We start from the raw sequence: 24,016 nt of genomic DNA, 5'->3' as shown, positions 1-24,016 counted from the left end.
GTTGCAAGCACAAAAAACAATGGATTATTATGAAATGTATTGTATGAACCTGCGGGGTGATGGTCACGTGTTGGTAAACAATGGCACGCTGAGTGTGAATGGCGTGCGAGACCGGCTTGGTGTGCGCGGTGACGGGTGGACAGGTACCGGACGGTCACGAAAACACGAGTCTAATCACAAAACTCTACGCCAAATTTTGCCAAAAAAACTCGCCGAAGGTCGAATTTCACTTAAGTCGATGCTGCCGAAACTCGAGGGTCCACTGTACTCTTTCTTGGGTACTAGAATCAAGGGGCATTTCAAGTTGAACTTGTCATCAAGCATTTGGTTGACTAATTCTTCTATGATGGCAACTTGCAAATGAGGCTTTCTGAATGCAGGTACATAAATAAGAGAATCTGTTAAACCCATCTTACCTTGTAGTAGTGCAACAGCTCTGTTTGTTCAACACGTGCAACAAATTTTTAACTTAATCTAGGAAGTCAGTAGAGCTAGATTTTTTTTCCTCCATTGGTGGGACAGATGGACTCTCCCTGGGTGAAACAGCACCAACCCACTAGTCTAGTGATAACTCGTCCAACACCCGAACAGTATACAGATAGTGAACAACATCAACAAGCGTTGTGTTCACCCTGAGGCAGACACCGACCAAACATATTAGCAAGGAAGAGATGAACCTTCCATAATTCTCCATGAGGAAGTGGAGAAGAATCCTTCCTCTGTAAGCCATGCATGTCATAAGAGGTGACTAAAATGCCAGGAGCTAGTAACCCCTTTGTCAGTATTGTTACTGTGTATTATACTTAGACAATCCCAGCTATTTTATAGATATGCTCCCTTGCTAGCCGTGACGTCACGAGACCCCTCACATGTGAGCCATAGGCCACAGCATTCATCCTCACTTCCACACTAGGCAGACTCGACAGGCAGGCCTGGACTTCTCCTTTACTCTTAATTACATGCCTCTAAGACATCCAACGTGTGCATTTCTTACTCCAATATCGCCTGACAACCCCCCACAACACCTTCTCCTGTATAAATTACTAAATGTAAAAGAAAAACTTTTGTTTCTCCATTTCCAGGTAACCCTGCCTCTGTGGGGGGGAGGGCTGGTGTTAAAAAAAAAAAAAACTGATCTTACTATCTTGTACAATCTGCAAGGGAAGATCGACAAACCCTTTATCCTACAAGAATCAGAACACTGTCACCATCTGGAACACAAGCAACAACTGACATTAGCGAGATCACTAGCCGCAACAGAGACGTCTTTCTGCAGACAGCCAGTGACCTCAACAAGAGACAGCATTACTTGTTTCAAGTAGTCGCTTTCCAACAAGGCGTCCCCTGAGGTGGTACTACCTGAACACGCAGCCATCGCAGATAGTCTCAGTACCAAAGTTGTCCAAGGTTCCTCGACACCTGAGGAGACTGCACACTATCCTGCACATGCAAAGTTCTGGGAGTTGGTTTCCAGACAGAAGAGAGTGTTACTAGTTGATAAATGAAAAACATTTCCTGAATAAAGATACCCAAATGTTGCACAAGTGTCATTTATCAACTTGGTTTTGTAAACCATTCGTTCAGCGTTAACAGTCACAGATCACTGTTACGTTACTAGAAAATGCACAAGTCTGTAAATACTTAATCTGAACTCCTTACTCTGATGCAGTATGACAGCTCTCAGATCCAAGCTGGTAGCCCCAGAATGGCATGACCATATCAATTCAGGCATGCCACTGGTATGGGTCAAGAACAATGTAGTCCTCACATCAATACAATTCCCAGTAGAAGATTACCAGGGAAATTTATTTTGTCTACTACAAGAGAAGCTAAAAATTCTTAATTTTGGATGAAGAAGGTAATGGCGGTCTGGCCTTAGACAAGCAGACTAAAACCAGCCACTCCCCTAAAGAAGGTTACACGAGTTGGTTCTACTAGAAAAACGTGACATAGCAGCTTATCTTTAGAGGTTAGAATCTAGGATATTAACTTGCACACCAGTCTATGAACACATGACTGGGTGCATTGAGCACAGAAGCTTCGACTAAAAGACTTGTTACATTGGAATGGACATGCAAATAAGCAGGCGAATCATCAAAGTAGATCACTCGGCAAATAACAAAAAATAAAGAAATTAAATGCAAGTATGTAAATACAAAAATGAAAACTTAATTAAATGAACAAAATGCTACACTGGAAATGGTAACATAGCAAGAGAAATCAATTTGCAATTTAATAACACTGCACTCAGCGTAAAAAAATAAAGAATATATTAGAACTTGCTTTGGTGCGTAGGGGAAATTATATACAATAAACAAGACTTATAACACAAACCTGATGAACATTGTCTCAGTACAAGTTAAAGTTGCTTGGATAATACACACAGGAAAAAACATGAAAATATGTACACCGAAGGTAAGTCTCTGGGTCACAGGATATTCACTGATTATTATTATTCACTAGCCTTAAAAATTGTCTTTTATAGGATTGATAAACTGTCTTGCTATCTTAACTGCCCATAGAACGAAGCACTGTTTATTGAAGATGAACAAAGTGTAGTGTAGGATTCTGAAAGATTGAAGAGTTGCTAAAGGGGTGACACACAATGCCACTGGATCCTAGTGGGTGTTGCTACAATTTCATGGACAGTATTTGATTTCACAGCAATGCCTTTCTCACAAAGTTAGCAAATCTGGGATTAATTTATGCATTTTCTCAAGAATCCACAGACCTTTGCAACTTTACTGAAGGCCCACAAAATCAATTCAGGCTTCACTTGTCTCTAGGTGGTGATAGATGGTAGGTGTGTGGGTGGTTGCAAGTGGTAACAAGAGAGCAAGTGTTGTCAACTGGCTGGCCACACGCCACGCTGGGTGGCTTGCTGGCACATTCACATTACCTACACTAAGCAGACTAGTTTAAACCCACAATAAATCACTGGATAGTAATTTTCTGCTCTTACCAGCAACTGTTACTAGTAGTACAGAGCAAAACAGACACACTGGTTAAGCTGGAGTATAAACTGGCTTCTGACAGAGCTAGGTTGGCTTGATTCTTAATCTGGGTTGGATGGCTGGCTTTTTTTCTTGACTCAGGAAATACAAACCGTTGAAATGCTTGCAAAATGTGCACACAGACGTTGTGAAGGCAGGACGGATGTATAGCTGGATGGCTTGGGTTGTCTTATAGAGGCTTGCTTAACCTTGGCTTAATTGCATAAAGATCCAGGTCTACCCCTCACAAATTGCATACAAAGCCACTTGCACTGAGCAGGAAGATTATGGATGGATGTAGGAGGCGGCAATGAGAATCTAGTTTAGCGTGGCTTCCCTAGGGCATAACTCGGACATACACACACTGTCTCCTGAAATATTGCTAATTATCACTCATCTACTAAATTCAATGGAATTTCAGACCACATACTGCCACCATTTGTGCTGAGATAGCAACAACTAGGGGGACTTGTATTGGAGGAGCAAGAAAGCCCAGCCTCAGCAAGTCTGCCCCTTAAACTGGTCCTATCTTAACTGGTCAACCTACTGCCCAGCCGGGTGCTACTCAAGTGAAGTTGTGACACCAGAGTAATGGAAAGAGGAGCCCACATAAGGGTAAATGCACAAGTGTATACTGGGACGGCGCCCAAGCCAGGTCTGCGGTCTGGGACGGCGCCCAAGCCAGGTCTGCAGTCTGGGATGGCGCCCAAGCCAGGTCTGCAGTCTGGGACGGCGCCCAAGCCAGGTCTGCAGTCTGGGACGGCACCCAAGCCAGGTCTGCGGTCTGGGACGGCGCCCAAGCCAGGTCCGCAGTCTGGGACGGCGCCCAAGCCAGGTCTGCGGTCTGGGACGGCGCCCAAGCCAGGTCTGCCGTCTGGGACGGCGCACAAGCCAGGTCTGCGGTCTGGGACGGCGCACAAGCCAGGTCTGCGGTCTGGGACGGCGCCCAAGCCAGGTCTGCGGTCTGGGACGGCGCCCAAGCCAGGTCTGCGGTCTGGGACGGCGCCCAAGCCAGGTCTGCGGTCTGGGACGGCGCCCAAGCCAGGTCTGCAGTCTGGGACGGCGCCCAAGCCAGGTCTGCAGTCTGGGACGGCGCCCAAGCCAGGTCTGCAGTCTGGGACGGCGCCCAAGCCAGGTCTGCGGTCTGGGACGGCACCCAAGCCAGGTCTGCAGTCTGGGACGGCGCCCAAGCCAGGTCTGCAGTCTGGGACGGCGCCCAAGCCAGGTCTGCAGTCTGGGACGGCGCCCAAGCCAGGTCTGCGGTCTGGGACGGCGCCCAAGCCAGGTCTGCGGTCTGGGACGGCGCCCAAGCCAGGTCTGCGGTCTGGGACGGCGCCCAAGCCAGGTCTGCGGTCTGGGACGGCGCCCAAGCCAGGTCTGCGGTCTGGGACGGCGCCCAAGCCAGGTCTGCGGTCTGGGACGGCGCCCAAGCCAGGTCTGCGGTCTGGGACGGCGCCCAAGCCAGGTCTGCGGTCTGGGACGGCGCCCAAGCCAGGTCTGCAGTCTGGGACGGCGTCCAAGCCAGGTCTGCAGTCTGGGACGGCGCCCAAGCCAGGTCTGCAGTCTGGGATGGCGCCCAAGCCAGGTCTGCGGTCTGGGACAGCTGTCAGTAATATGTACTCCCTGTGTGTTCCTCCTTATGTGGGCCTCTTCGTTTGTTACTGTGGTGTCATTGATTAAACTTGAACACCCCCGCCTAGGCCTCCGGCCCAGCAAGCGTTCTTCAGTCCAGATCAGGCCGGTATAAATGGCAGATGTACACTAGGCTGGGCTCCATCTCTGTTCGTCAATACACCTTAACAGTCCACCTATTAATGTTATTGCTACCTCACTATTCAAGAATGGACCCCAACAAATGGTATCAGCAGTGTTTACATAAGCCTTTGAATTATGTGGTTAACGAGTGATAAAGCTAAGGGGGACTTAATATGGCCTGCAGGGAAGTCAAGCCAAGCCGGACTGTTCCCTCACTGCTTCTCACCTCTACATCCAACCATCATCATCTTGTCCTTGTTGCTCAGTGCAAGTGGCTTAGTGCATGCAGCCTGCGAGGGAAAGACCTGGGTTATGCAATTAAGCCAAGTCAGGTTTAGCCAATCTCTAGAAGATAGCTTAAGCCAGTCAGCTATTCATTTGCCCTGTCTTCAAATTGTGTGTGTGCATGTTTTGCAAGTATTTCAGTAGTCTCAATGAACTAATTGTTGCATTAAGGAAGCAATCAGTAAGCCATCCCAGCTAGGAGAAGCCACCTAAAACCAGCTCTGTCAGAAGTCAGTGTCTTGTCAAGCCTACCAGTGTCCCTGTACTGTTTGTGCTACCAGCAATACACTTGTCAGGTAGACCTTCTTAGGTTATGCTAAGTTAAATCATCCTGTAATACACCAACATGCTTTAATGAACGCATAGCATCTGCTTGTCGTTTAAAATCCTTGTACGTACAATACTTAGTTTATTATTTTAGGCGAATTAGGTTTTAAAAAAAGTTGTTTGGGTTTTTTTCGAAGGTGGGACCAAATGTAACCTATTTTTTTCCACAAGTTTTTTCACTCCATATTTTCGCATGTAACATTTTTTTTGGAACACATCTCACATGAAATGTGGTTGTTTACCGTACAGGCACTCCTCACTTAACGACCGATTTCAGTTCCTACGAGTAGGATGTTAAGTGAATTGGTCGATAAGCGAGAAGCCACCCCTTACCAATACAGAGGACCCCCAACATTCGATAAATCCGACATTCGATGCATTTTAACGCAAAAATTTCGCCTCGACATTCGATGGAAAACCCAACATTCGATACGATTCGTACGAGACATATCCACATGTGGCCTGAACTGCCCCATGTGTGCCAGTGTTTACAAGCCAGCCAGTGTGCGCACATCTAAGGATACATTCAGTACATTCCATATTATCACTGTTTTTGGTGCTTGTTTCTGCAAAGTAAGTAACCATGGGCCCCCAAGAAAGCTTCTAGTGCCAACCCTTCGAGAAAAAAGGTGCTAATGACTATTGAAATGGCGAAAGAGATAATTGCAAAGTACGAAAGTGGAGTGCGTGTTTCGGAGTGCATGATGATTTGGTAAAGAAATTGCCTGCAACTAGTGGTGATGTGAGTGAATTTAAGGCCAGCAAAGGTTGGTTTGAAAGATTTAAGAATTGTAGTGGCATACACAGTGTGGTAAGGCATGGTGAGGCTCCCAGTTCAAGTCCTAATGGAAGGGGATTCCCCTTCTAAACACTAACACCATCCACACTCTCCCCTCCTCCCATCCCATCAATCATCACCAGATCTTCATTAAAGGTAAGTGTCAATTATTCTATTGTTATTAATCTTTTGTTATTGTTATTGTAATTATTCTATTGCATTAAACTTAATATTTCACGTGAAATTTTTTTTTTTTTCCATACTTTTGAGTCTTGCACGGATTAATTTGATTTCCATTATTTCTTATGGGGAAAATTAATACGACTTTCGATATTTTCGACATTCAATAGCTCTCAGGAACAGGTTAGTATCGAATGTCGAGGGTCCACTGTATTTCAAGCATACTGTAATGGTAGTAGGTTTGTGTCAACTATCTTCTTTAGATTTTTTTTAATGTCACCTTCGCATCATTTATAACATTTTTAGTAAATTTTTAAATGTTTATACAGCACTGTACGTATACTGTAATAAACTGACTAGAGGAAATCTGTTGCTTTTTTGCCTTCGCATGCCCTCAAAGCCTCAAAGATACTGCGTGCCTTGGCTTTAATTATTAAAAGGCTCATTGGCATTTTTTGTATATGGTCATCAAACCAGATTGCAGTAATTTCTCCATTTCGTGAATGAGGCCTTTCCGCTGCCTAGTTATTACGGCATTAACCCTTTCAGGGTCCATCTAGTAGATCTACGGCTTTACGTTCAGGGTCCAAACTGTAGATCTACGTCATGAGCTCGGCTCGCTCTGATAAACTGTGAGTGGTACATTTGGGCCTAGATATGAGAGAATACATCTATGTGGTATGTGTGCACCACATAAAACAGATCCTGCAGCACACTGTGTATAATGAGAGAAAAAAAAATGAAATCATGATTTTTCAATTAAAACAGCGACTTTGCAGTGTTTTTTCGTATGTTTTTTATAGTTGTATTTGCGATTTCTTGGTCTCATTTGATAGAATGAGAGACATATTACAGAAATAGAGATGATTTTGATTGGTTTTAGCACTGGAAATGGCTTGAAACCGAGCTCAAAGTAGCAGAAATGTTAAATTTTTGCCGATATTCAAGAGTAAACAAACGACCTCACACGTCTAATACACGCCAGCTGGTGGGTCCAATATGCATTCACAAATATGGTGATGATATTTATACAATTATTATAGTATTGCATAACAGTAAATCTTCTATTTTTTGGTGTGAATAAAAATTCATTACATGAATAAAAAATCAAAATGGAATTTATTTGTAAAGCCTCAAAACATAACTAATGAACAGAGGAAATGTTAGTTTAGTTCCAGGAATACCTACATTGTTTATTCTGGACCCTATTTTGAAATTGGAATATTTTGAACTGTGTTAAATTGGCCAAATTAACAATTTCCGATCACTTTAATTTGTAGTTGAAACGGTTGACTTGGCGATTCCTTGTGCTCAATCGATAGAATAGAAGTAATACTAGTGAAATAGCTAAGAATTTGGTTGACTGGAATAATGTAATTGGCCTAAAATGGGAGTCAAAGTCGGCACAATCGCCTATTCGTAAATATCGCTGACACATCAAAATTCGCGAGAGCATAATTTCGTCAATTTTCCATCAAATTTCATACTTTTTGTTTTATTACCTTCGCAAAAAGATTCTCTACCATTTCATAAGAAAAAATAAATTTTTTTTTTGAAAATTCTTGGACACTGGGGTACCACTTCAGATTTGGGCCTTGGACCTTGAAGGGGTTAAATCCTGTCGATGCTTTCACTGCCTTCGTCACCATCCATCAAGATCTTAGAAATGGTCGAATGCACTAGCTTCAAGTCACGGGATATCACTAACTTTCTTACCAGCTTCATAGTCACCTATGATCTTCATTTTCATCTCAAGAGCGATAACCTTCCTTTGTTTCTTGGTGCTTCATTCAGGTGAAGTCATGCTCTTCCTTTTTGCTAACATCTTGTACTATGGGGTGCACAACAGAGTACAAATCTATAGATGATATATGTACAGTGGAACCTTGGTTTTCATCATTAATTTGTTCCAGAAAGTCTGATGAAAACCAAATTCAACGAAAACTGAAGCAATATTTCCCATGAGAAATAATGTAAATCCAATTAATCTGTTCCAGACAACCAAAATTATTACGAAAAAATACATTTTATAGAGAATAACTATAGTTTTACATACAGAAAACAATGAGAAATAAATATAAAGGACTAATGAAATGGATGAATGAACATTTAACATCATTAACTTTATTGAAGACTTGTTGGCATATGAAAGACGGCGAGGAGGGGAGAGAGAGGCGGGGTTATCGCTACCACCTCTACTAACGAGAAACAAAGCCAAACTGACTCAATGTGTGGGATGCTTTGTGTGGGCAGACACGTTTGGTATGGCGGACCACTGTCAACATGACGAAAACCGAGGTGATGAACGAAAACTGGGACAATTTTGACGAAAAAAGTCGAAAACCAAATTAGACGAAAACCAGAGCAAACGAAAACCGAGGTTCCACTGTAGTCTTGTAGATTGTGAATGTTAGTGTAGGGAGTTGAATGACTGCAGGAGCGAGACACTGATGCTTGATGCTGACACTGCCATTTTCAGGACCGAAATTCTCGCACAGCATACAATACTGACTGGTCAGACAGCGGGTCATAAGTCCAAGTGGTTGTTACACAGGTAGGTCGTTAAGTGAGGAGTGCCTCTACAGTATAAACTATAATTATAATTTTCTAAATAATACTCAATTAGTTGAAAAAATTAAATGCAATTTGTTTACCAATTACTGAAATACTTACTTAGCATAGTATGGAACCCCTGTTGAAGTGCGAGCCATGGCCCAATCTTCCAACAAGTGTCCTGCAAAAATTGTGTAAAATTAACATGACTCAAATACTGTAAAGAAAGGGATCCACTAGATGTAAAATAAAGAAATTACAGCTGTCAATTAAATGCCCTACAGTAAATAAAACTTAATTTTCAACATTTAGAGGACCAGCTGCAACAGGGGATGCAACCCAAAAGAGGTTTAGAACCACTGGTATAAAAAGTACAATCATATTTTATGTAAATCACTCAAAGTATAATAACAAATTTCTTTAATTCATATCAAATACAGTATACCACCATCTTAACAATTACATCATTTAATCCTCCTGTTCTTCTTTAATTCTGCCCCAATTTTTTTTTTTATTTAGTGGCTATCTTTATTCACTACAATCATTATTACTATGCTTATTATTCTTCTATGATTTTTGTCTTGCCCATTCAACCATTAATTTACATTAATACATAATTAAATGTTATCCTAAATTTACTTTCATTTCTTGCATATTTAACACCTGTAGGCCTTTTATTATTTATTATAATACTGATAAATTTTTACAGTTGCACAACATTGTTACACAGGTTTATTTTTAACACACCAGTCATCTCCTGCCAAGGTAGGGTGGCCCAGAAAACAAGAAATACTTTTATCATCACTCACATCACTGTCTTGCCAGAGGCACACCAATATTACAGTTCGGATGACCCTCCAAACTGCAAATGTCCCCAGCCCTCCTTTAGAGTGTAGGCATTTTACTTTCCACCTCCAGAAGTCAGGCCCAGCTAACAGGTTTTCCCTGAATTCTTTCATAAATTTTACCCTGCTCACACTCACACAGCATGCCATAAAAAGACACTTTTCCACTCACCCAATACAAAACCTCCTTTACCACTTCCCTTCAATCTTTCCTAGGCTGGTCCCTACCTAACCTTTCCTCTACTACAGATTCATACACCCTCTTAAGTTTATTCAGGTATAGGTACACAAATACAGCTACATAAATTATCATACACAGCAACATGTGTAAATTACCTAGTATAACCAAAAAAGTCAGGCAAAGTGACTTATTTCCACTGTAGTCCTTGCTCCAATCTCTTAATATTCAAACCACCTCAATATCTTCTCCCCAGCTCTCTGGATAATACTTTTAGTAACCCCACACCTATATTTATATTATCTTACATTCAATAGGGAAAGGCAAACTACGTTAGGGTCATGCAGAATGAGAAGGTAATCCAATTCCTCGGACCAAAATCCCCTCACCAACATCGCTGAACCTCCGACGAGAAAAAAAAATCTTGAAGAGAGAGTAAACACAATAATTATGGTTTAATGCTAAACTACAGTAGGGTTGAAGTTTAAAACCAATCAACTTCACTTAGGTTAAGGCTGCATGTAACCTTTTCAGCACCAAATATTAATTTAATCCCTTAAATAGGGATTTAAGCAAATTCTCAACATATATTCGCCGAGAAAAACAGAACTCTCGGTGTTTATTCTCATCCAAGCAAACACAAGTAACAACAGCCTAAGTTTCGTGTGGGAGCTTCATATATATCGCCATCAACTGCTCACAAGACATTAATAACAGTAACACCACTTACCCTCTAGTGTCTCCACCATCCTGTGCGCCTGCTGTCACACTAACAGCACGAAAATGACTTGCATATCTTGCAAATAAGGCAAGAAAGGCTACTGTTGTTGCCTCGACTACCTTTTGAACAAGGAGGTGACCACGGCTGCCAACCTAACAATGTAAACATATCTACCAACACAAATATTTTATAACCTAAAAAAGTATCACTAAAATGTAACTAATAAACAAACTCAAATATTTAATAAAAAAAATACCACTACAATATAATTACTAAGCAAGCTCAAATATTTAATAGCCAAAAAATACCACCCAAAAAAAAAATAAATTATAAGCAAACTCAAATATTTAAAAACCAAAAAAAAAGGCAATGTTAAAAATATAATTCATAAACAAACTCCCAAAAGACGACATAATAGCACAGAAAATAACATTAATATTTAGTTTAAGGTGTGGTCCGAACTCAGCTTTAATTTCAATCTTTTTTATTTTTTTTAGTACAAGCAAGTTCTGCACATCCCGATAACAATAGTTACTGCTCGTGCAAATTGTTATTTTGGATGTTAACAAAACACAACACCGTTATCTTGGAACGAATGCAACGCGCAATTGTGTTAATTTTTTTGTACAGGCATACAAAAATATGTTACAATATAAAATGCATATGTATATTTAAAAAATACTGTACAAAACATACAATAATTTGGAGATCCATAGAATACATAGCAAACCATACCACGGGCGGGGACTGAACCCACCCGTGGTATGGTTTATTTGCAATCGTGTCATTACGATTTCGTGAGTCATGTTAGGGATGCATAGCATTTTGAACAAGACTTAAAATTTATTATTGATTTCTACTGTAACTTACTGCTAGGCTTTAAATAATAAGATATAACAAGAACCCCAATGAAAATAAGTCAGTCTAACTTTTTTTAAGTTATCCTAGCTAATTTACACATACCTGGAGTTTACCTGGAGAGAGTTTCGGGGGTCAACGCCCCCGCGGCCCGGTCTGTGACCAGGCCTCCTGGTGGATCAGCGCCTGATCAACCAGGCTGTTGCTGCTGGCTGCACGCAAACCAACGTACGAGCCACAGCCCGCCTGATCAGGAACTGACTTTAGGTGCTTGTCCAGTGCCAGCTTGAAGACTGCCAGGGGTCTGTTGGTAATCCCCCTTATGTGTGCTGGGAGGCAGTTGAACAGTCTCGGGCCCCTGACACTTATTGTATGGTCTCTTAACGTGCTAGTGACACCCCTGCTTTTCATTGGGGGTATGGTGCATCGTCTGCCAAGTCTTTTGCTTTCGTAGTGAGTGATTTTCGTGTGCAAGTTCGGTACTAGTCCCTCTAGGATTTTCCAGGTGTATATAATCATGTATCTCTCCCTCCTGCGTTCCAGGGAATACAGGTTTAGGAACCTCAAGCGCTCCCAATAATTGAGGTGTTTTATCTCCGTTATGCGCGCCGTGAAGGTTCTCTGTACATTTTCTAGGTCGGCAATTTCACCTGCCTTGAAAGGTGCTGTTAGTGTGCAGCAATATTCCAGCCTAGATAGAACAAGTGACCTGAAGAGTGTCATCATGGGCTTGGCCTCCTTAGTTTTGAAGGTTCTCATTATCCATCCTGTCATTTTTCTAGCAGATGCGATTGATACAATGTTATGGTCCTTGAAGGTGAGATCCTCCGACATGATCACTCCCAGGTCTTTGACGTTGGTGTTTCGCTCTATTTTGTGGCCAGAATTTGTTTTGTACTCTGATGAAGATTTAATTTCCTCATGTTTACCATATCTGAGTAATTGAAATTTCTCATCGTTGAACTTCATATTCTTTTCTGCAGCCCACTGAAAGATTTGGTTGATGTCCGCCTGGAGCTTTGCAGTGTCTGCAATGGAAGACACTGTCATGCAGATTCGGGTGTCATCTGCAAAGGAAGACACGGTGCTGTGGCTGACATCCTTGTCTATGTCGGATATGAGGATGAGGAACAAGATAGGAGCGAGTACTGTGCCTTGTGGAACAGAGCTTTTCACTGTAGCTGCCTCGGACTTTACTCTGTTGACGACTACTCTCTGTGTTCTGTTAGTGAGGAAAATATAGATCCATCGACCGACTTTTCCTGTTATTCCTTTAGCACGCATTTTGTGCGCTATTACGCCATGGTCACACTTGTCGAAGGCTTTTGCAAAGTCTGTATATATTACATCTGCATTCTTTTTGTCTTCTAGTGCATTTAGGACCTTGTCGTAGTGATCCAATAGTTGAGACAGACAGGAGCGACCTGTTCTAAACCCATGTTGCCTTGGGTTGTGTAACTGATGGGTTTCTAGATGGGTGGTGATCTTGCTTCTTAGGACCCTTTCAAAGATTTTTATGATATGGGATGTTAGTGCTATTGGTCTGTAGTTCTTTGCTGTTGCTTTACTGCCCCCTTTGTGGAGTGGGGCTATGTGTGTTGTTTTTAGTAACTGGCACGACCCCCGTGTCCATGCTCCCTCTCCATAGGAAGGAAAAGGCTCGTGATAGGGGCTTCTTGCAGTTCTTGATGAACACAGAGTTCCATGAGTCTGGCCCTGGGGCAGAGTGCATGGGCATGTCATTTATCGCCTGTTCGAAGTCATTTGGCGTCAGGATAACATCGGATAGGCTTGTGTTAATCAAATTTTGTGGTTCTCTCATAAAAAAATCATTTTGATCTTCGACTCTCAGTCTGGTTAGCGGCTTGCTAAAAACTGAGTCGTATTGGGACTTGAGTAGCTCACTCATTTCCTTGCTGTCATCTGTGTAGGACCCATCTTTTTTAAGTAGGGGCCCAATACTGGACGTTGTTCTCGATTTTGATTTGGCATAGGAGAAGAAATACTTTGGGTTTTTTTTCGATTTCATTTATGGCTTTTAGCTCTTCCCGCGATTCCTGACTCCTAAAGGATTCTTTTAGCTTAAGTTCGATGCTTGCTATTTCTCTGACCAGTGTCTCCCTACGCATTTCAGATATATTGACCTCTTTTAGCCGCTCTGTTATTCTTTTCCGTCGCCTGTAAAGGGAGCGCCTGTCTCTTTCTGTTTTACATCTACTCCTCCTTTTTCTTAGAGGAATAAGCCTTGTGCATACATCGAGTGCCACCGAGTTAATCTGTTCTAGGCATAAGTTGGGGTCTGTGTTGCTTAGTATATCTTCCCAGCTTATATCGGTTAGGACTTGGTTTACTTGGTCCCACTTTATGTTTTTGTTATTGAAGTTGAATTTGGTGAATGCTCCCTCGTGACTAATCTCATTATGTCGGTCTGGGGCTCCGCGCATACATGACTGAACCTCAATTATGTTGTGATCTGAGTATATTGTTTTTGATATGGTGACATTTCTTATCAGATCATCATTGTTAGTGAAGATGAGGTCTAGTGTATTCTCCAGTCTAGTAGGCTCTATTATTTGCTGGTTTAAATTGAATTTTGTGCAGAGATTTAAAAGCTCGCGTGAGTGTGAGTTTTCATCAGAGCTGCCTCCTGGTGTTATTACTGCAACAATATTATTTGCTATATTCCTCCATTTTAGGTGCCTTAAGTTGAAATCCCCCAGGAGCAAGATGTTGGGTGCAGGAGCTGGAAGGTGTAAACATAGAGGAATCAGAATGCTGTGAAGGAAAAGATTGCTGCGAGGGTCGTGAGAAATAAGAAGGGGTAGAAGGAGGGGTGCCGGTGTCCATCGAGGGTTTCGTCTCCACAGTATAGTGGGAGATAGCGTCAAGTGTCCCAGCGGATACGGAAGATGCCAATACCATGACTTCAGAGACAAGTGAGGTAAAGCAAGTCGAGATTGAGGGACTATGGAGGGAACCAAAGAGGTCTGAGAGGGGAAGGGAATATGAACCTAGAGAGATGCGCTGGTGGGGACAGAAGAGTCCTGCAGTGGCACAGGAAAGGAAGGAGGCTGGAAGGTAACTGGGAAAGAAGTCTGGGGGAGGAACAGTAGAAGAGAGGACTACACGAGGGAGGTGAACCTCCACCTTCGTGTGAGAGTTAGAAAGGTGGTGAGAACTAGGCACTGAGGCCGAAAAGGAAAACTGTTGGGGGATTGTAAGCGCCGGAGGAATGCGAAGAGACTTGGGCTTATGAGACAGGTTCAACTTCGCAGGTGATAGACGTGAAGATGCAGGTATGCGAGGCCTTGCAGACTGAGAAACTAGAAAAATGACAGGATGGATAATGAGAAGCTTCAAAACCAGGGATGTCAAACCCATGATGACACTCTTCAGGTCGCTTGTTCTATCTAAGCTGGAATATTGCTGCACACTAACAGCACCTTTCAAGGTACCTGGAGAGGAGTTTACCTGAAGAGAGTTCCAGGGGTCAACGCCCCCGCGGCCCGGTCTGTGACCAGGCCTCCTGGTGGATCAGAGCCTGATCAACCAGGCTGTTACTGCTGGCTGCACGCAAACCAACGTACGAGCCACAGCCTGGCTGGTCAGGAACCGACTTTAGGTGCTTGTCCAGTGCCAGCTTGAAGACTGCCAGGGGTTTGTTGGTAATCCCCCTTATGTATGCTGGGAGGCAGTTGAACAGTCTCGGGCCCCTGACACTTATTGTATGGTCTCTTAACGTGCTAGTGACACCCCTGCTTTTCATTGGGGGATGTTGCATCATCTGCCAAGTCTTTTGCTTTCGTAGTGAGTGATTTTCGTGTACAAGTTCAGTACTAGTCCCTCTAGGATTTTCCAGGTGTATATAATCATGTATCTCTCCCGCCTGCATTCCAGGGAAAACAGGTTTAGGAACCTCAAGTGCTCCCAGTAATTGAGGTGTTTTATCTCCGTTATGCGCGCCGTGAAGGTTCTCTGTACATTTTCTAGGTCAGCAATTTCACCTGCCTTGAAAGGTGCTGTTAGTGTGCAGCAATATTCCAGCCTAGATAGAACAAGTGACCTGAAGAGTGTCATCATGGGCTTGGCCTCCCTAGTTTTGAAGGTTCTCATTATCCATCCTGTCATTTTTCTAGCAGATGCGATTGATACAATGTTATGGTCCTTGAAGGTGAGATCCTCCGACATGATCACTCCCAGGTCTTTGACGTTGGTGTTTCGCTCTATTTTGTGGCCAGAATTTGTTTTGTACTCTGACGAAGATTTAATTTCCTCGTGTTTACCATATCTGAGTAATTGAAATTTCTCATCGTTGAACTTCATATTGTTTTCTGCAGCCCACTGAAAGATTCGGTTGATGTCCGCCTGGAGCCTTGCAGTGTCTGCAATGGAAGACTGTCATGCAGATTCGGGTGTCATCTGCAAAGGAAGACACGGTGCTGTGGCTGACATCCTTGTCTATGTCGGATATGAGGATGAGGAACAAGATGGGAGCGAGTACTGTGCCTTGTGGAACAGCTTTTCACCGTAGCTGCCTCGGACTTGACTCTGTTGACGACTACTCTCTGTGTTCTGTTAGTGAGGAAATTATAGATCCATCGACCGACTTTTCCTGTTATTCCTTTAGCACGCATTTTGTGCGCTATTATGCCATGGTCACACTTGTTGAAGGCTTCTGCAAAGTCTGTATATATTACATCTGCATTCTTTTTGTCCTCTAGTACATCTAGAACATTGTCTTAGTGATCCAATAGTTGAGACAGACAGGAGCGACCTGTTCTAAACCCATGTTGCCCTGGGTTGTGTAACTGATGGGTTTCTAGATGGGTGGTGATCTTGCTTCTTAGGACCCTTTCAAAGATTTTTGTGATATGGGATGTTAGTGCTATCGGTCTGTAGTTCTTTGCTATTGCTTTACTGCCCCCTTTGTGGAGTGGGGCTATGTCTGTTGTTTTTAGTAACTGTGGGACGACCCCCGTGTCCATGCTCCCTCTCCATAGGATGGAAAAGGCTCGTGATAGGGGCTTCCTGCAGTTCTTGATGAACACGGAGTTCCATGAGTCTGGCTCTGGGGCAGAGTGCATGGGCATGTCATTTATCGCCTGTTCGAAGTCATTTGGCGTCAGGATAACATCCGATAGGCTTGTGTTAACCAAATTCTGTGGCTTTCTCATAAAAAATTCATTTTGATCTTCGAGTCTCAGTCTGGTCAGCGGCTTGCTAAAAACTGAGTCATACAGGGACTTGAGTAGCTCACTCATTTCCTTGCTGTCATCTGTGTAGGACCCATCTTGTTTAAGTAGGGGCCCAATACTGGACGTTGTTCTCGATTTTGATTTGGCATAGGAGAAGAAATACTTTGGGTTTCTTTCGATTTCATTTATGGCTTTTAGTTCTTCCCGCGATTCCTGACTCCTATAAGATTCCTTTAGCATAAGTTCAATGCTTGCTATTTCTCTGACCAGTGTCTCCCTACGCATTTCAGATATATTGACCTCTTTTAGCCGCTCTGTTATTCTTTTCCGTCGCCTGTAAAGGGAGCACCTGTCTCTTTCTATTTTACATCTACTCCTTTTTCTTAGAGGAATAAGCCTTGTGCATACATCGAGTGCCACCAAGTTAATCTGTTTTTGATATGGTGACATTTCTTATCAGATCATCATTGTTAGTGAAGATGAGGTCTAGTGTATTCTCCAGTCTAGTAGGCTCTATTATTTGCTGGTTTAAATTGAATTTTGTGCACAGATTTAAAAGCTCGTGTGAGTGTGAGTTTTCATCAGAGCTGCCTCCTGGTGTTATTACTGCAACAATATTATTTGCTATATTCCTCCATTTTGGGTGCCTTAAGTTGAAATTTCCCAGGAGCAAGATGTTGGGTGCAGGAGCTGGAAGATTTTCCAGACAGTGGTCAATTTTTAACAGCTGTTCCTGGAATTGCTGGGATGTTGCATCCGGAGGCTTGTAGACTACCACAATGACTAGGTTTTGGTTCGCAACCTTTACTGCTAAAACTTCCGCTACATCATTTGAGGCATTAAGCAGTTCTGTGCAAACAAGTGACTGCAATGTACAGGCCAACCCCTCCCCCCCCTTTTGCCTGTTCACTCTGTCACATCTGTATAGGTTGTAACCTGGGATCCATATTTCGTGAATTGCTGACCTAGAAAATGTACAGAGAACATTCACGGTACACAACTGTGATAAAACACCTCAGTTACTGGGAACGCTTGAAGTTCCTCAACCTGTATTCCCTAGAACACAGGCGGGAAAGATACGTGATAATATTCACTTGGAAAATCCTAGAGGGATTAGTACCAAACTTGCACACGAAAATCACTCCCTATGAAAACAAAAGACTTGGTAAATGATGCAACATCCTCCCAATGAAAAGCAGGGGTACCACCATCACGATAAGAGACAACACAATAAGTGTCAGGGGCCCAAGTCTGTTCAACTGCCTCCCAGCATACATAAGAGGAATTACCAATAGACCCCTGGCTGTCTTCAAGCAGGCACTGGACAGGCATCTCAAGTCAGTACTTGACCAGCCAGGCTGTGGTTCGTACGTCGGGTTGCGTGCTGCTAACAGCAACAGCCTGGTTGATCAGGCCCTGATCCACCATGAGCCGTGGTCACAGACCGGGCTGCAGGTGTGTTGACCCCTGGAACTCTCTCCAGGTATACTCCAGGTGAGAAGAAGTAGAGGTAGGAATAGGTAAGAAGGTGGGGGTTTCAGATGGTAAAACTGCAAAAAAATTAAGTTGGGGGTAACCCTGGAAGACACAACATTGGAGGAGCTGATAGGCGGGGTAACCGCCAAGGTTGGAGGTCTCCTAGCTACTTGAGAATAAGGGACACGAAGATTCCCTTGAAGGTGGAGCCAAGAGACAGCCATAGCATAAGGCCTTCAGTCTCCTTAAGACAACAGATTTCTCGTTCATTAAGATAGACCCGATATCGGTGGGAAAAATGATGAGGTTCATTGCAATTGAGACAAGTGGGAGGAAGACTGCAAGATGTATTGGCATGATCTGCGGCACCTCATATCAGGCACTCCGCCACAGATCTGCAGTATTAGCTGGGTGTCCAAAGCACCAGCAATTTCTACAGTTGGGGAATAGGGACCACTTTATGGACCTCTAGGCGGTGGCCTATGATATAAACAGAGGACGGGAGTTCACAGTAATCAAAGGTTAAGCAGGTGATGTTACTGCGAAAGCATGTATCCACTTTGAGAAATGGAAAGTGCTGAAGGGATAATTGCTCTAAAATATCACTCCAAGACAGGAAATCACTCTGTATAATGGTATGTGGTAAAACCACCATACCACTGCAAGAATTGAGAGTAGTGTGCTTGTGAACTGCGATTAGAATGTTATCATTCAAAGTAAGATGGGAAAGATCATGAGCATGTTCTGCATTCTGAACTGTAGTGCTGCGCGCACCGGTTCAAACAGCGTGAGAGGATATATTTTGGCTGTGTCGTAAAAGAGCTTTACCAATAATGTGGTCAGAAAGATAACCAGTTGATGTCGGTTGTAGGGAAAAGAACTTAGTCCACTGCATACTTGTAAACAAGGTGCGTAAAGGAAGTGGGTGTTGCGTAGGTCTTTTTTTGGATGGAATGAGCAGACATCGAAGAACCGTCGTCAGCAAATGGTCTGGAACAATTAAGCGTAGTACCACAGGTGGCCTGACTTCAGGTAGGTGGGCAATGCGAAAACCGTTGCACCATATTCAGGGAATATGGTGCGACGTCTCAGCACCTGGAGCAGGTGATTATGCGTCACCAGCAGAAGGTACAGGGGTATGGGAAGAGCCTGGAGAATGGTCCAGTAATGAAGCCGGGTCAGAACAGGATGCGGTAACAGAAAGGGGCCTGGGAGGAGGGTTATCACAGAATTAAGTCTCCATGATATTGGTACTTTTCTTACCATTTTAAAGAAAAAAAAGAGGGGGAAAAAAGTTACATCAGAGGGACAGTCACTAAAAGGCATGAAAGGGCCGTAAGTTCCCCCTCATCCGAGAGGACCTCGAGACTGCAAGTAGCGCAGATGCAGCGTGGAACCCTTGCCATACCCTACCCTTCACATCAGTAAACCAGTGCTCTGGGATAGCAACCTCATATCTACCAAGCCACCTCAGCAGACAGAAGAGAGGGCAGTCAGAAACCCACCACAAAGCATACCTCCTTCAGCTGCAACCTCCCAGAACCAACAGGCAGCCTCTGGAGATACACCAGTCACCTGCAGGACACCTCGCCCACTTCTTGCAAATCCAGGAAGGGTGTAGGGTGCCTCCAGGTAATCCAGATTCCACGGCAAACTACACCAACCCAAAGAACCTCACAGGGTGGGACAAACCCTGGCATACTTCCCCCTACCTAGAAACTGTAATGCCAGAAGGGAGGACCCCAGAGGCTACAAATGGGACAGGGAAAAGGGAGGGTTGGGAGGAAAGGAAAAAAAAGGGGGGGGGGATGGGATAGAGAAGAGAGGATTGGGGGTAATTAGGTTTGGTCTGAGGAAGGAGACCAAAGGGTCTAAGTCCTTAGACCAAGAGCCTCTTTGCCACATCAAGGAGCCCACCTTGAAGAGGAAGTTGCCTTGATGCTCATGAGCTTTTCATTGTATAGTGCTTGGGTAATGAGAAGGGTGGAGAATAATGAGGTTTAATTCCAGACATTTATTTCCAGACATTTCATAAATTATGAATCCATAGATTAAAAAAAAAAATCTTTAATGAGCAGTACATTTCCATTTTGATGTACTGTACCACAATTCCATTTTGATGCATGTACTATCAAGAAGTTCTGCAACACCTAAGCTGTAATGATGTGAATGTATGTAGGTGTATTTATAAGCAGTGAAATAAACACGAATCCTTTTCATCAACATACAATATAGCAAACTTTATTCATAAATGTTAAAAAAACTGGTAATCTCACATTTGCAAGATTTTTTTAGGCAAAAAAATGTAAAAATATGGTACTCTTGTAAACTTTGTAAGCTGTCAGTTACCCTTGTTAATTTTAACACTGTCACAGTGTGACTCTACTGGGATCACTGCCAGAAACTCCTTGATGCTCTGGACTGTGCTTCTGCTTCTTCTTTTTCTTTTCTTTCTTCTTCTTCTTCCTTTCTTTATCATCATCATTCTTTTTCTTTTTGTGTTTCTTCTCGTGCATATCAGCTCCATCTGCCGAGCCATCCTGGGTAGGGGTCTCTCCTGGTCGGTACTTGTGTTTCTTGTGTTTTCTGTGTTTTCTTTGGCCAGGAGGCTGGTTCATAAAGCGGTATTGCTCAGGCAGGGGACCAGGGTGAAGCCGGAAAGCAGCGAGCTGGCAATATAACAATACTATATGAAATGATCTTGGCTAACTACTCAGATTGAGAATTCTGATAATATCATGTAAGTTTCTTTTTGTCAAAATATGAGAGGACATTGGAAAACACTAAGACAAAGCTCAGTTATACAGACCTGGTGGTGATTAAGTAAAGTAAATTCTTTAAAGACTGGAGGCTTTTCAATAAGAGTTCGGAGTGAAGAATTTGTGAGGTGGGCTGGTGTATCAATAATGCCTGGAAGAGTTGGCAAGAAGGATGATAACGAGTCTCGAACCTGAAGTAAAGTACAAACAGTCAGCGAGTTTTATCACAAATACAATATAAAAATAATGAGTGTGTTTATCATACCAGCATCTGAAGCTTATATTCTTTCTTGACACCATGACTGTGTGTATGAAAATTATGTAATAAATTATGTTTCACTATTCATAGGGATCTGCAATCAATATCACTAATGCTATGGCTTAAATAGCATATCCTTGGGTTTTTGCATAAATATTAAGCATACCAACATAATATCATTAAAAAAAAAAAAAAAAAAAAAGATTACCATATAAGCATAAAATGAATGCCATTTTTTCAACGGGTCAAGTAGCATACTAAATTAGTATTTGTAGAAATATGGTATTGTAATTTAAGGTTGTGTCTAAAGAAGAAAATTTGAATGTACATCAATTATACGAGGTGTTAAGAAGAAAATCAATGCACTCATCAGTGTGAAAAGTGTGTAGCAAGCAAAAATTGTGTTTTTTACACAAAAATGTTTACCAGCTTTTAAAATAAGACCAGTTTGATCAAAATTATATGGTTGGTTACCAAGACATTGTTGCAAACATTGTAGGCAATCTTCTCAAAAGTGGAGCTAATGAGTACATTGATTTTCTTTATGTTACAAAGGTTTGTAGGCAATTTTTTACAAAAAGTCAAATTTGGCAAGTTCATCATTTTCTTCACAGCATAACATATATCAAAGAATTATCAAGGTAAAGAAGGAAATTTTTTGAGGGTTTTAGCAGCCAAAACTGTTAAGTCATAGATACAAGTAGGCTAATGAGACAGTGTTGGAGCTAAATGATTAAGAATGAAGAAATAATTAGTGAAAAAATAATGGAGTTAAAAATAAACTAAGAGAAGTGCCATACTATATACTTTGGATGAAATCTCTAGGAAAAAAAGGCTTCATGTGTAATGAACCTGGACATTATAAATCAACACATCAAGAATATATAAAATTTTGCAAATCAAATAACAAGAGGCAAAAAATGCAAAACCAAGCTAAGTGAGAGACATGAATATCGTCAAGCACAGTGCAAAATTAAGAGACAAGCATAAAAGATCGGTGACTACCAAGACAAATAACAATGAGAACTTTATTTATATAAAAGTACAGTATAGCACAGTTAACATAGGGTAAAAAGGAGTGTATAAATATAGAGCATTTCATGCAGCCTTAAAATTACCTTATAATTACTGAACACTTAATTTAATTAGTTTACCAGAATGCAAATACTGACACATTATTAGAGGAAACTACAATAACTGACATATAAAAAGGAAGAAAAGCAAATCAGTAGAGACAAAGTAAGACATAAATAAGCACACATAGTCGCTCACTTTTTTGCCTGTGAATTTGTTATAGGAATGCTCCAGGTTGAAATGCGCCATCAGGTTTGTTGCACCCGTCAATTCATTTTCTGTGGCTGGGTCCTGAAAATGAAATATAATGCAATTATCTCTGAATGAAAATATTCTATGAATGATGTAACCAATACATAAATAACATTTTAATAATGACACTGGCTTCCATCAATTACAAAAATTATTGTAAGTTATGATATTATTTATGTAATACTAAACTGCACACAGATTAATCGTTTGTTTTAAAAGGTATTCTTACTAAATTTGCATCAAACTATTTTTAAATGGTAGGAATGATGGTTAAAACCATAGACAATAACAATGCATAACCAATTCTAATTATGCTGGCTAATGAAGCCCCTTACTTAAAATAACAGCAATGTAATTACCTATTTGTGTAGTGCAAAGGGTGAATTCACTAGTGTGCAGCTAAGTGATAATTGCACAAATAGCACAGTCAGCAACAACACAAGTCAGCATTATGCAGCCACTGCTCAAGAAGTGAAGACGTATTTCATGTAAGTTCTAGAGTTCAATACAGTACAGTACTTGAAAAAAAATAGAAGAGAGGACATTTTTTGTTCAGAACACCATTCAAACCTTAAAACTTTCAATGAACTCGCCTATGCTGCCTTCCACCATATATACATTAGCACACATTCCTAATCTGTACGATTTGGATGATAAATTTGTGAGGAACAGCATCAAGGCACTTACATTGAAAAGCATAAATATATTGTGTAAAAACTATATTCACTAGATTTAAGACTTCAATAAATTTAGTATTTGCTTGGGGAAGCATTAAACTAATACGAGTTTTATAATGGTAGGGGAAATAGAAGGGAATCAGGTTTGATCCATGGAAGATTATTATAGTTCAAGAGAAGTGCTAAGTTCGTATGGGTCATCCAATCAAGGAATTAGAGGGGTAACTTCAATTCCTTGGATCAAGAGCTTTTCGCCAGCCTCAAGGCACCGAGTCAGGGCGATAACCTCAACGAAAGTTGACTGTTAACCTACTTTCATCAGGTAGAATGGGCCAGAGTGAACCACTGCAGGATGCTTGCCAGCAGAGATGGTCATCTTCAGAGTGCCTGTGGAGTCATTTCTGGAGAGCATCTGGTTGGCCATGGGTGACCTGGAGCCTCGGGGTGAAGATTTAGGAGAGAAGGAGGCGTCCACCTTACGAGTTAAGTCATTCATGTCTGAGTGATCCAGCTCACAGCCACCCTACCATGGTGGAGCAGCTGGCTAGTGGCTACTGCACTAAACCTCACCCCCTCCCTAACATTTATCAGGACTGTTAACACCGCACACTTTATACATACTCCTCTTACTAGAGAAATTCATGAACTAATAATAATAATAATCTTACTATTATTGTTATTATTATTATTATTATTATTATTATTATTATTATTATTATTATTATTATTATTATTATTATTATTATTATTATTATATTATTATTGATTATTATTTTTTTATTAACACATCGGCCGATTCCCACCAAGGCAGGGTGGCCCGAAAAAGAAAACCATCATTCACTTCATCACTG

The 24,016-nt window shown here is 41.9% G+C and overlaps 2 protein-coding genes across 3 annotated transcripts in view; both read right to left on the bottom strand.

Moving 5' to 3' along the window:
- The window catches only part of LOC128689679 (dystrophin), an 86,858-nt gene extending 76,085 nt beyond the window's left edge, over window positions 1-10,773 (bottom strand). For both annotated transcript variants that reach the window (XM_053778041.2, XM_053778042.2), the window contains exons 1-2: window positions 10,625-10,773; window positions 8,992-9,052 (exon numbers count right to left, since the gene is read on the bottom strand). In XM_053778041.2, coding sequence (XP_053634016.1) covers window positions 8,992-9,052; window positions 10,625-10,643 — 80 coding nt within the window. In that variant the 5' untranslated portion in view covers window positions 10,644-10,773. The remainder of the gene's footprint in view (window positions 1-8,991; window positions 9,053-10,624) is intronic.
- A 9,370-nt stretch (window positions 10,774-20,143) lies between these two features.
- LOC128689678 (mediator of RNA polymerase II transcription subunit 19) lies at window positions 20,144-23,746 on the bottom strand. Its single transcript, XM_053778040.2, has 4 exons — window positions 23,479-23,746; window positions 22,435-22,527; window positions 20,954-21,094; window positions 20,144-20,813 (listed from the first exon to the last, which is right to left on the bottom strand). Exons 1-4 carry the CDS (start codon window positions 23,659-23,661, stop codon window positions 20,514-20,516), a joined length of 717 nt encoding a protein of 238 aa, XP_053634015.1. The 5' UTR covers window positions 23,662-23,746; the 3' UTR covers window positions 20,144-20,513.
- Window positions 23,747-24,016: the final 270 nt, after the last annotated feature.

This window comes from Cherax quadricarinatus, chromosome 22 (assembly GCF_038502225.1).
Source record: "Cherax quadricarinatus isolate ZL_2023a chromosome 22, ASM3850222v1, whole genome shotgun sequence".
NCBI lineage: Eukaryota > Metazoa > Arthropoda > Malacostraca > Decapoda > Parastacidae > Cherax > Cherax quadricarinatus.
The sequence above is the reverse complement of the archived record's forward strand: the minus strand, read 5'-3'. Positions and strand labels throughout refer to the sequence as shown.